The sequence below is a fragment of the Miniopterus schreibersii genome (assembly GCF_964146895.1).
Source record: "Miniopterus schreibersii genome assembly, chromosome: 8".
Classification (NCBI taxonomy): Eukaryota; Metazoa; Chordata; class Mammalia; order Chiroptera; family Miniopteridae; genus Miniopterus; species Miniopterus schreibersii.
In genome coordinates this window covers 13080978-13094711 of record NC_138109.1, presented here as the reverse complement: position 1 = coordinate 13094711, position 13734 = coordinate 13080978, and the positions used below count along the sequence as shown (strand labels likewise).

General features: G+C 48.1%; 1 protein-coding gene across 2 annotated transcripts in view; it reads right to left on the bottom strand.

The window, feature by feature from the left end:
• The window catches only part of GRHL3 (grainyhead like transcription factor 3), a 34654-nt gene extending 32449 nt beyond the window's left edge, over positions 1–2205 (bottom strand). For both annotated transcript variants that reach the window (XM_081146143.1, XM_081146144.1), the window contains exon 1: positions 2104–2205. In XM_081146143.1, the coding sequence (XP_081002269.1) occupies positions 2104–2120 (17 nt within the window). In that variant the 5' untranslated portion in view covers positions 2121–2205. The remainder of the gene's footprint in view (positions 1–2103) is intronic.
• Between the last annotated feature and the right edge of the window lie 11529 nt (positions 2206–13734).

The window sequence follows — 13734 nt, the reverse complement described above, 5'->3', positions numbered from 1 at the left end:
ACAGAGGAGGAAACTGAGGGTCAGGGAGGAGGGAGAAACAAATTCACCAGGAGCCTGCATTTGGTAAGTGGCAGAATTTAGAGTCATATGCAGATCCTGCTTTCTGTCGGGGTTGGGTTCGAGATGGACTCCAGGGCCAGTCTTCTTCACTCCACGTGTTTTAGGGGAATGTGGTAGCAGCAAGAATGTGGCCACAGCAGCACCAGCAGTAGCCACTCAAATTTGCAAACCAAGCACTTGATGCCCTGAGTGTCCCCCCCCACACACACACCCCAGTGAGGGCAGCTGAGCCCCCAGGCACTGAGGCTCTGTCATTGTAATCTTAAATGGTGGCTTCAGAGCTGGTCTGCAATTACTCTGCAGGCACAGGTCCCCTCACCCCACCCCAAATGGAGAAGCCTCAACTGTCAGCAGAGCTGACTTCAAACTCAAATCATTAAGGAGAAAAGCAAGAAACCTTTCCATTGCAGTAACCCAGCTTCAGGACACTTACCCCCTAAGGGGCATCAATGAATAGATTCTTCTGCAGCCTCTGCAGTTTTAAGCAGCAGATCTAAGTGGACTAGAGACATCACAATTTCCCCCCCGCCCAAAGTGTGGATAAATAGAAAGAGGTTCAGAAATGTTCATTGACAGGTTAGTTATATATGAAGTACCAAGAGTATGATTAGCTTGCTCCTTACCACGTTTTAAATTGATCACTTTTTAAAAGTTGTTGGATTTCCCCAACAACTCCACGAGGTGGTACACAATTTACAGGTGAGGGAACTGAGACTCAGAAGTGATTTACCCAAGGTCACACAGCTAAGTAGTGGCAGAGGTGGGACTTGAACCCAGGCATTGGTTCTAGTTCCCCCGCTCTAATTCCAGTTGTCAACACATTGTCAACTCCAGGGAATTCATTCAAGAGAAATCTGATGCCTAGGATCGTACTATGAACATAGTTGGCAAACCCAGGAGAACCCAAGAGCTAGCTGGTATCATAGAACTCTGTGTGCGATCAGGACCCACCAGCTGTTCTGCCCTTAGGTCTTCAAGTTTTAAAAACAATCTATTGAGGAGTAGCTAGACAAAAAGATTGTTCAAATTTTGTCTCTGCCCACTCACCTCTGAGGGTGGCAGGAAGAGGTGTGTTTTAGAAATCTGGTTTCTGCCAGCTCCCTGAAGCCAGGCTAAAGCAGCCCAGAATCCTAGCCTCATCCCACCTGTTCTGAGGTCTGGACCCCAAGCAGGGGGCCCAGATAAAGGTCAGCCTCAGCCAGTAGGAAATTCTAAATTCCGTATGTGGGCAGGAAGGCACCTGAATCCTGCCAGGCAGTAAGGATGACTTCACTGAAAAACCACATCTCAGTGTCCTCAGCCTTAGAACTGCCTTTGAATAAAATCAACCACATTTTATCGAATGCATCTTTAGACCTTGACTCTTTGCTAAGCATTTTACAGCCTGTATCACATTTAACTCTTAAGAATTCAACAAAGCATTATTGTACCCATTTTTCAGATGAGGAAAATGAAGCTCAGATAAGTTGAATAACTTATCCGAAATCACACAACCCACGAGGAGCAGAGCCTGGATTTGAACATAGGTCAAGCAGACTACAGAGTGTGTATGTTTAACCATAACATTGTAACCTTCCCACTTGAGACTATTCCAACCCAAAAAACAAGTCCCTTTGGAGAAATCCAACTCTGCCTAAGACAGCTCTTAGAACCACCTCAGAGAAAGTTTCTTTTGGCAAGAAGATAGAAAGCCTAGATGGAATTGGTGCTATCTCTGATTTCCAAGGCCCCTTCAGAGTATCAGAACGTGGTACTGAAAGCCGTCGGTTTTAGTCCTGTGTTTCCCTACCTGGTTCGAAACTGCTCAGCCGAGAGGGAAAGAAAAAAAAAACAAAACAAAACTATTTTCCCAGGGAAACACTCAGCTCTCACTTGAGACAGTGCTTGCCTCTACACGCCAAAGTGAGATCCTCAGCCCATTCATTTACCCTTACAAATTGCTCTGTGAATCCTGGCGCCGGCCTCCCTGCTCTTTCCCCTTCTGGAAATCCCATCCAGCCTCCACGCTCTGAGAGCGCCAGGCATCCACTGATGTTTACTCACTCAAGTTCATTCGACATCTTCCTGCTCCCAGGCTCCAACGACAGGCACCAGCACCGAGACTCTGCTCACTGCGCTTGACTCTATTCCTTGCCTGACACAGACATTCCCTGCCCAGGGAAGTGTTTGATTTATGTTGAGGTTTGAGTGTCGGGATTTTGCTGACAGGTAGGTTCCTGGCAGCGCTGGTGCTGATTGGCTACAGGTACAGGTGCCGGGGACAGCACGTATACCTCAACAGGTGCAGCAGTTAACTCTTGGCCTGCCGAGCTGGGGGCGGAGCCATGGGGGCGGGCGGGTGGAGCTGGCCAATTCCTTCCTTGGTGAGGGGGTGGGGGGTGGAGATGAGGGAGGAGAGAAGGAGGGGAAAAATGTTGGAAAGAAGATAGCTAGAGGAAAAGTACAGGGACAAACAGATACTTGGCTGAAGGAAATCTCAGTTCCTGTTTCTAGTTAGTGTTCTGGATACCCAGGAACTTACCCCCAAATTCTTTTGCCCCCCCCTCTACCCAGCATCACACACAGCCACTGGAGAATTAAAGGAGAGCGATCTTCTTCCTGGTGGGTCTCTGTATAAATTCCCTTTCTTTATTTTCAGATATTATCACCTTAACAGGTGAGGAAATGGAGGCCAGGGAGGTAAAGTGACTTGCCCAAGGGCACAGGCTAGTGAGTGTCAAAGCCCAGATCTGAATCTTCAGTCACCTCACTCCAAGTCTGGCTGTCCCTTTGAGCTGTACTCAGTGGCCTAAGTTCAACAGACATTCACTGAGCACCTACTGTGTGCCATGCCCTACTCTGGGTTCTGGGGAGACAGAGGCCAAAGAGGCAGGGTGACTGCTGTGGAGGAGTTTACGATCCGGGGTGTGCGTATGTGTTGGTGGCATGGGGTGGGGGAGTAGGGTGGGAGGCAACCTTTTATTTGCTGTGATACAGATCTGAATGAGATGTAAGCAAACCACATACCTCTGGCCAGAGCAGAAGGGATGGAAAAGTTGAAGTCAGCCACCTTCAAAGCCTTAGCAAGCTGGTCGTTTCACAAGCTCTAAGTGCTGTCTTCCGCATTGGAAACAGGAGAAATCAGGCGCCTGTTAGACTAAGTAACTGTGGAATAATTGTCATGAGCTGTCTCTGTAAAGAACAAGGTTGGTAAACCTAGAAGATCCACAAACACAAACAGGAGAATGTTAGAGCTTTTTATAGAGCTTACACCAGGATTAATTTGAAGTTAAATCTAAGCCAAAGATCTTGGCATCTTCCCCCCCCCCCCCCTTCTCTCCTTCTGTTCCCCTACCCCCATCCCTCCTCCTTTTGGCAAATTATTTCTTTGCTTTGCCTTCCTGGGAGCCTTACCTTGGCCCACTCCTTTCTCTCGGGGAAAGGCGGGGTTTCAGGTACTCCTGCCAATTTGACAGAGGTGTTCCGGGTAAAGTCAGAATCCAAAGGAGCCCTCTTGGGGTGGGGTCAGGCCTACGGAAAGTGGGTACTAGGTCTGAGAACTGTCAGAGGTAGGTTCCTCACTGGGGGCTGTGTTGGGGGCAGCCTACGGGGGCCTAACAATAGTAAAGAGTAATGATAATTGCTAATAAAGCCACCTACCTCCTCAGAGCCAGCCTCTCCACCTGCCCTGATTAAAGTAGACACTTAGTCATTGTATCGCACCACTTTATTTTGGTTCTCTGCAAAGCCCATGGGACTTTTTGATAGTTTTCTAATTATTTATTGTCTGTTTTCTCTTCTATAATGTACGCTCCATAAGAGCGAGGACCTTGTCCGTCGTGTTCACTGTTGAATCTCCAGTGCCTACTGCACTGTCTGGCATGCAGTAGATGCTGATTATACCATCCTGTGCCAACCCTTTACATATTTCGTCTCACTTAATCCTTACAACAACCCTTTGAGATAGGGACTTTTATTATCTTTGTTTTAGAGGTGAGGAAAATGAAGTGCAAGGTGATTGAGCCTGGAGGTGGTAGAGCTAGAGCCGGGATGTGATCCGAGAGCAGAGCCTGGGTGTTCATAGAGGTTATTGGTGGCAGGAGGGCCATTTGGTGCTAACTGTAACTGCAAAGCTTCCCGCAGCCCGAAGGATGGCACACTTGTCTGTGTACCTGTCCGCCCACGTCCTGGAAGGCTGTGGAGTTTCTGTCAGCCATGTTGCAATTCACAGGTACAGGGCTGTGGGGGTGACTCATGCTGGCTGGGCTCAGGTGGAGACGGATTCAGGTGGCGTGTCTGTGCTCGCTGGGCTTTTAAAAATGGGTCCTCTCCCTCTACCTCTGGATCTTGCCTCTTTAACTGCCTGCACCCATCTGCAGAGATCAGCAGAGGCCCAAATCACGGGGCAGAGGGTTTCCTCCACATGCAGGAATGCTCCAGAAAGCGCCCTGGATGGGATGGAGGGACTAGTGGTTTTGGGTAGGACTAGGCTGGGTTTGCACCTCTTCCCCTTCTTGGATCGGCCCAGTTCTCGGATTTTTGGCCAAGAAGATTGAAAACAGAGACCAGCCAATCACATGTCACAATAATAACAGTAAATAGTGATGGCTACTGTTATTTCGTGTTTGTACAGTATAAGCACTGTACTGGAAGTTACCTATGTTATCTGAGAGTATTGCTCTGAAACTGACAGACCTGGGTTTAAATCCCAGCTCAACTGCTATGTGATGTTGGGCAGATGACAAGTCTTTTTGAGCTGTAAAAATGGATATAAAAATAGTATCTTTCTCATAGGGTTATTGAGAGTAAATGAGATAAAGGATATAAGTTGCATTGTGCAGTGCCTGACACAGAGCACCTAATAATTTTTAGGAAAGTTGTTTTTTCTCATTTAATTCTCATTTAAGCCTAACAAGGAAGCGGTTACCCCATTTTACAGATGAAGAAACGGAGACTCGGAGAGATTAAATGATTTGTTTAAAGTCAAAAGCTAATAAGTGAAAGAGTTGAGATTTGAACCCCATCTTTCTGCCTCCATTCTTGTAGGGCTAGACCAAGGTAAGGATTGTCCCGGGTTCAAGTTCTGCCTGACCACTGGCCACTTGCTAGCCTCGTGACTGGGTAAATCTTTTCTCTTGGAGCCTCCTTTTCCCTTTATATGATGTAAAACAAGATTAGTGAATCACTATAAGGGCGGATTTGCATGTTTTCTTTTCTAGATTACTTCTGGAAAAGAAACGTTCTTCCTCCAGACATCATGGTCTGCTCCCCTAAAGGGTGGCACAGTCCTTCAGTCCTCCCTCTCCTTCCCAAGACTATGGCTGCCCGTGAGCCACTGTTCGAAAGGAGTGAGATACCCCTGGCCTATTGGGAAGGAGTAAAGGTTAGGACCACGAAGGAAAGTAAGTGCTAAGAGCCAGGGCCGCTGTACTTGTCTGTGAGGGTTGTGCACTGCACAGTCACGGTGCCATCGATAGTGCGGGACTTGCACTATTGGACACAATGGCCCTGCTAACAGCCCTTCCTTCTCTAACACTGTAAGGTTTTCTGATTATCCAAAACATAATGAGGATCCATTGACCTATATGAAACTGCTGAACGACAAATACCCAAACGTCATTGGTGCTTCTCTGGGTACCAAAATGACAGAAGTAGATTTTTTCCTATTCCTCTCCCCTACCATGTTTTCTACATCAGTCTTGTATTGCTTTTGTAATGAGAAATTCTATACAAAACCCCAGCTTAAATGTCATTAAACCAAAATAAATGTCCATTGACTAAATGGTCATCGTGTCCCTATTTTTCCTGGAACACAGGTGCAGATAGAGATAGTCAAGATCCAGGTCCCTGGCTCAGAGCTTCCCCATGAAGCACATGAACAAAGAATGGAGGCTGCCCAGCCTGCAGGGTGTAAGGGGTGGGTTCAGGGACCAGGTCTGATCTTGACTTAATTAAAACAATCATTTGTTGAGCACTTACTCTATGATACTTGCTTTAGGTACTTTATCTCATTTCTCTCTGTAAAATAGGGTCACATTATTCACCCAGATGGACTTGCCTCCTGGAGTGTTGGCTAAGTTACTGAAGGATGTGGCTCTGGAGGTGAGTGCCTAAGGCCTTGGACAAGCAACTTCACTACCTTGGTGCCTAAGTCCCCCCTTAGAGAAATGATTGTTATGAGAAGTGAAGGAGATGACAACACAATGTCCTTAGTATGTGCCAGGCACAGTTACAGGTGCTTTAAGATCATGGAATTCTCTTGCATCTTATGAAGAAGTTGTCATAATCTCCATTTTAAAGTTGAGAAACAGACTCAGAGAGGTGAGGCAACTGGTCACCTGGCTATAGAGAGAGTCAAACCAAGGTGTGCCTCACCACCAAGCCATGGCTATAGTCCTTCAAGCCTCCTGGATTCCTTTTTGGAACAAAGCCTAGGATGGATGGGGGGATAGAAGGGAAGAGGGAAGGAGAAAGGAAAAAAGAAAAGTAGGTTGTTGACAGGATTGGTAAGGTAGGAAGGATTTGTAAGCTTCTGCACTGTAGAAACTGCACAAGGAAAAATAAGTTTCCCATGGCACTTGTCCCAGGTCTCAGTGTAATAAGTGTTCAATAAATACATGTTGAAGAAATGAAAAATGAAGGAATGCATAGAATTTACACAAGATAATTGACATTCTAGGCAAATCAGCTGTTGCCTTCTAACTGCACCCCCCAGGGAAGACCTCCTACCGGTACTTTGAATTCCTCCTCTCCCTGTAATTACTGCATGCATTTGGCCCAGCAACTCAGTTTTGTATGTTTCAGTACAATTCCCATCATCCCTCGGTGGGTTGGCCTGAGGATTAGATTAAATACGATCTCGATGGAAAGCCAATGGCAAGTAACAGGAGCACAGTAAAAGACAGCTGGCGTTATAGGTGAGCACCAAGCTTAGGGGGCCTCAGCCATCACCTGTTCCAGCCTCAATACACAGCTTAGTTCACGGCACTCAGCACTGGAGCTCCCTTAAAAAACAGCCCCTTCTGTGTGTAAAGTGTTCCCTATGCTTTATCTGGCAGGGGTGGGGGGGATGTATTGTTGGCCCCATTTGATTGATAAGCGGGTTCAGAGAAAGCATCCCTACTTAAGCAAAGGAGTTTGGATCAGGACCGTCGGTTTTGGATAAAGCATCACCCTAGATACCATTACGGATCCTATTGGGTCCAAGAAGAACCATCCTGGGTGCACACCTAAAGCTCTGTAAATATTTCATTGGCATCTCTCCCCTGTCACTGCACTTAAGTGGAGGGAGAGGCCACACACCCCACATAGAGAATATGGCCCTCATGTAAGGCGTGGAAGGGCCTGGAAGCTGTGCTTGTGGAGGGTCAGGACAAGGAGTGGGCAGCCTCTGGGCCCTTTTACATTCTGTACTTTAGATTTTTATCAGAGTTCTGCCAATAACACCACCTACATTCCTTCCAGAGGTTCCTGGATGTTATGGGGTCTAAAGTCGTCCTAAAAGCTCCCTTAAAAAAAAAAAAAAAAGAGTCTCCCAATACCCTGGAAACAAGCAGCTTTTTCATTTTAAATCAAGATAATAAGGATGAAAGAAAACGCTAAACCCCAGTGCTGGGGCGGGTGAGTGGAAACCGCGCTCCTTGCTGGAGGGAGTGTGAATCAGCCCAAACTTGGGCTTCAGATTTATAGCTCCTCCTTGGATCCAGCAACTTCACTCACAAGAATTCAGTCTAAGCAAAGAGTCTCTGTGTGCAGAGAGTTATCTGCAAGGCTGTGCCTCAGAACACTGTCTATAATCCCTCCCAAAAAGTTAGAATTAATATAAATACCCTTTAGCAGAGGCTCAGCAAGATAAGTTAGGATACCTGAATGTAGCTGCACAATGAGCCACAGTTTAAAAGGATGCCATGGACGGCCCCTCGGCGCCATGGGAGTTGTTTCCCGAGTTTCCAGCACAGTCGAGAAGCATTTATGGGTCCTTACTGTGTGTGAGGCACTGGGCTCAGTGCTTAATTTCATTTCCTCCGCAGCGACCCTGCAGGGGAAGTACGATTAGCCTTATTCTCAATGAGAAAGGTGGGGCCCGGAAGACAAACTGGTGACCCATGGCTATTTCCAGGGAGTCTCTGAGTTGTATCTTGAACCTGGGTCTGATTCCCTACCTTTATGTCTTTCGCCAATTCACCTTCGGTAAATTGGTCCATTCCTATTTAAAAAACCCATTTATGTGACTAGAGAAGGTACGGGAAAGACATGCACCAGAATATCATGGATAATGGGGCCGGGGCCGGGGGGGGGAGGGGTGGATTTACACTTTATTATTTTTGCTTATCTGTGGACACTCTTTCTTCTGTTACTAGGAAAAAAGAAACCGCTTACGGTTATGAAACAGTAACAAATCAGGGAAGGCTTAGTCCTGAGCTGGGAAGGCACGAGCAGCCACAGTGCTGTCTGGAGACTCTTTCTCTGTTGCCAGGAACCAGCCAGAGCAAGAGGCAGCCAGAGAGAGGACTGCCAGGAAGAATGCAGCCTCAACCTCGGGAGGAGAGGGCCCCCTGGAGAGAAGAGAGTGCAGCCGGCTGAGCCCCAGAGGCCCGCTCCTCCCAGGGACCTGGCCTGGGACCCTAGCCCACCCACTGTTGTGGGCCATCACCAGTCTGTATCTTAAAAGGGCCAGTAAATGAGATACTGCCCACTTCCAAATACAAGAGGGCTTCACTGAGGAAAACTTACTTATCCCCCAACACCACCATGGCAAACAACGCTAAAAACATATTTCCCCCCTTTCGTCTATCTGTAGGGGACAAACTGGGGGCTTGGAGGGTTCGAATGAGGGTTTCCGTGAGGAACTACAGAGGAAAAGTGCCCAATGCCTATCCTGGACAGGGAGGGACCTGGTGCCCCAGTGCTGAACAGGAGGAGTGAGTGTCTGGGGTCAGCTGCCTTCCTAGGTTAGAGCAAGGTGGGGCAGGGCTGGGTGGGGCCTGCTCCAGGCTCAGAGAGGCTCAAGTAGGCACAATTAACCCATAAAGTCCTTTCCTGTTCCTTCAAAGGTTGCCCCCGATGTTTGTTCAGATCTGATCTCACTGGAAGGGAGAGATTTGCTAGGGCCTCTGGGCCACACACCTCAGGAAGGCAGAGGTCCTGTGGTCAGAGGTTAAGTGCTCGACCTTGCACCTCGGACATTCAGGTGAGGGTTTCTCTAAATCCACGGCTGGGCCGCTAGAAAGATTTTTAAGGCCTTAAGTTTGGGGGCAGGTGGTTGAGCCATGGGAATGAGAAGGGGCGAACTCAGAAGCTGGCCTGGAAGAACCGTGTTTTGCACCAAGATGAGGCCCCTCTGGCTCTCCTCCCAGGAAGGCAGCCACTCAGAAGTCACCACCAGTTTACCACGCTTCCGTGCCCCTGCTCACCCTTTCAGACGGTGCTCTGGACAGGCTGCCACACTGCCCGGACATATGCCACACTGGGTAGCTTTCCCTCCCATTTATTTGGTTGCGTCACCCCCACCTTTCACTCTGCAGTCGCCCTGGGATCTCCTCCACCTCAAGACCCAGCTGTCCATGTGTCCTCACTGTTCACTTCCTCACTCACCAATGGAGAGAGTTGTTAATTGTTAACAATTATAACGGGAGCTCTCTTTTTTGAGCATTTAACTGTGTACCAGACTCCGTGCCAAGCACTTGACCTGTCCTGTTCCAGTCAATCCTTACAGCTGCCTGAGGATTTAGGTTCCACTCACCACCTGTTTTACAAATGTGGAAACTGAAGCTGAGAGGCTAGAGAACCTGGTCAGGGCAAGCTGGGATTCACCCCGGGATTCACTTTGTTTCCTCAACAAGCAGCTGGTCAGTAAACAGGACCTGCCCTGGTCAAGTGTCTGTAGCACAGGCTGCAGAAACGAATAGGGTATATTTCTGCCCACAAGGAAGCCTGGTGGGGGCGCCTGGGTCAACCCCTCTAGTCTGGAAAAGCTTTCCTCCTTCACCTGCGACTGGATTTCTGAAAAATTCATTTCATTATCAAATGTCACAGATTCTCGTGTTGGAGGATTCCACGAGAGTTCTCTAATCTCACCCTCCAGGCGATGCAGGAACTTGTAGTGCAGAGCTCCTGCCCCAACACACACATGCCCATGCACACACACGTGCCCATGCACACACACACACACACACACACACACACACGCTTTTCTAGCTGAGAGCTTGGATTCTGGCGCGCACACACACACACACACACACACACACACACGCTTTTCTAGTGGAGAGCTTGGATTCTGGACCAAACTACTTGAGTTCAAATCTTGGCTCTACCATTTACTGCTTGTGTGACCTTGGGCAGGTCCTTTGATCTCTCTGAACCTCAGTTTACTCATCTTTAAAGTAGGCATAGCTTCTACCTTGTAGGGATTTTGCAAAGATTAAATGAAGTAACACATGCAAAGCATTCACTCTCCTCTTGCTCACTAAGTCCGGATAGTGTCAGCTGCTGTTGTTATCACTAGGGATGGGCATATCTTGCCTCCCCAGCGAAACAGCGAGTTCCTTGTCTCTTCCTTTGTGACCCAGGGCAGATGTGCCTGGGGAACCTGGAGGTTAGTCACCAGGTTCCTCAGCTTCAGGGGGGAGGTGAACATGAGTGTTCCTCTCTGCCCAGCCTCCTTCGAAATCTGAGTCATGACTCCACTACTCTCCCTAAAGAGCCTCAACCCTCTCCCCTTTCACAATAAGCTGTCATTCGCACGCTCCTGCATATTGAGGTCACATGCAGACACCCTAATATTACCCATGGCAGACTTGGGGAAACCTCCAAGAACGTAAGAGCCTTGATAGGCAGATGACAGTGACTTGACTCTCTAGCAGGTGGCTTTGGCTGTTTAGCCATATTTCAAAACTACTAGTAGCCTCTGAATTGACTGATGACCTGGTATTGGGTCACAGTATTTCATTTGGCTGCCCTTGGACTAAGTGCCGACTCAGACACAGCCCCACCTGGATGGGACAGGTCTGGAAGCCTTTTGTTTCACTCCTCTGCTCCAGTCCCTGGGGGTTCCTTAAAGCCTGTGAGGTGATTTTGGGATGTTGAAAGTTAAGGGCCTCAAGTTAAAAGGCTTAGTGTGCGTTGGATAGTTTAGTGTTACAGGCTTCAGGGTTCTAGACAGACCTAGGTTTGACACCCGGCTCAGCTTTTTCTTTGCCGTGACCCTGAACTTTATCATCTGTTTCTCTGAGTCTGTTTCCCCATCTATAAAATGAGGATAATAGAATTTCCTTCATAGGTTGTGAGGATTTAATGCAGGTGGAGCGCTTAATACAGTGCCTGGGACAGAGCTGTAACCAGTACTATCCTGATGCAGTGGGAGAGAGGGCACCGGACCAAGAGTCAAGAGGCTGGGTTTGTGGCAGCTCTGCTGCTCTTTGGCCGTGTGACCTGACTTCAGGCAGGTTAACTGCCTTCTCTGACCTTGTGTCCTTCAACTGTGAAATGAAAGGTTTGGGTTTGAAGGTCACTCAGGTTCTTTCCAGCTATCTAAGATCTATGACTTTGAAGGTGCCCTCCCCCGCAAAAAAAAGAAAACAGAAGGATAAAAGGATCAGGACCTGATGCCTTTATTTGCCAAGATCACATTTCACAAACCCCAGGGCCTTGACGCCACCTTCTGAAAGCCCCATCCTGAAGCTTCTAGGCAGATCCTTCCCAACCCCACAAACTGTTTGCAAGACCCCAAGAGGCTTTCTGGAGCCACACCGAGGCCTCAGGGAAGGGGTGAGGCTGGAAAGCAAGCCTGCATGCATCACAATGAACCGGCCAGTCCCAAACAGGGATCTCACCCTTCGGTGCCTTGGGCAAGCGTCACCCCCACTTCAGCAGAATGGATTAGTTTATGGCAAGGGATGTTTCTTCTGGAACCTGAGAATGTTCTGATCTGTTGTAAACAGGCCCACCAGGGAAATAGAACTTTTTTTTTTTTTTTTTTGGTCTAGCGACCTCTGACCACCCCCTTTGTGGCCCACCAAGCAGCCTGAGTAACCCCCAGCAGGAGACCAATGCTGGGAATGGAGGAGGCGTCCAGTATCCCTAAGAATGAGCCGCCTTCCCCCTAAGAGTCTCCGTTTAGGCAGAGTCCCACTGAGCTATTTTTATGCCTGGTTTGAACTCAGGGGGATAATATGGGTGGGACTTACAGAAAATAAAAAAGAATTGGTTTCAACTAGTTTTACCAGTTTTGACCCCCTGCAGTAAAACATCACTTAACCATTTTAATGTAACACATTTCCCTTTACAGAGATAGTGGGGTTTGGAGAAATTTATTGGTGTTAACGAACAAGCACAGGTACCTTTTATGAAGCCCTTAGTGTCCAAACCGCGCCAAATATTTTATACCCATTAACTGATTATTTTAAAAATTACTATGATTTTCATTTTTTAGGCAGGAAAACTGAGGCCCAGAGAAGTGAAGTGATTTGCTCAAGGTAAGTGGTAGGGCTTGAACCCAGGGCCCATGTTACGCCAGAGCATCAGCTGCAGCCATGGCTTCGTGCACAGACTGGACTGAAGCCTTGTTGATGGAGCTCTGCCCAGACTGTGAGGAGACACAGCTCTGCCCACCTGTCATGAAGCTCAGACTCCACTTTCTGGAGACCCACCTGATCGTCTCCCAGCCTTCAGTTCCCTCTGGGGACCTGAAACATGGTGAGGGGAAGGGACGTGTCTGGGCCACATGTGAAGGAGGCAGAGCTCAGTGGTCTTCACTCCTGTCTGTAGGAAAGAGGCCAGCGTAGGGGTAAGATTGTGATGCGGGGCCCCATTTCCCAGTCACCATCGTGTCCAATGGCCAGTAACCGTGAACTTCTCCCTTTTTTTCCTTCTGTCCAGCAATTGCAGGGTCTAGATGCAGCCAGTCTTGAACATGAAGTTTCCGTAGGAATTCTGCAATGTGGATATCCTTTCTAGGCCCCAGTCCATCCAGCCCCGAGCCAGTTCCCTTTTTAGCTTGGAAGTTTCTTTCCTCTTCTTACTTTCTTGCAACTGCCAGACTCAACTCAAGGCCACTTCCTTCCCCTCCTTTCCCTGTATCTTCCTGAGGAAGTAGCTCCCTCTTCACAGCTTTAGGCTCTCCCTGCTTTGTCTCAGCCTCCTTGGGCAGCTTGCTCCGTAATCCCCCTGGCCCCGGACCATTTCTGAATTCCCAAAGTCATGTCGGCGAATCCCACAAGTGCATTCTGGATGACACAAGAAGGCCCAAGCGAAAAGGTTCTGGGATCAAAACATTTGGGAAAAGCTTCACACCAGGCCTCCTCCTTGAAATTAACAATGCACAGTCAAGTCTCTGGAAAGTCCTGCAGTCAGGAAACCTGTTTTGTTTGTGTTTTTAACCCAGAGTTTCCCAAACAGAGATGACCATGAAATCATCTCCCACACCCTCACCAATGTCTATAGCAACCCGTATGCCCAAGGATCCACTGTGGAGCACACTTTGGGAAGTGCTGCCCCCAAGCCCTCTACCAAAGTATGGAGTTGACCTTCCTTGAATTAAACCTGCCTGTTTCTCTGGGCTAATCTCACATACAAATGACCTAAGGGGATGCCTGCTCAGTAGGGTCTTCAAGAAAAATATACTCAGTAGGAATGAAGGTTTTCTTAATGAGACTTAATGAGGATACTATTAGAAAAGGGTTTTCCAGAATTTGGGAA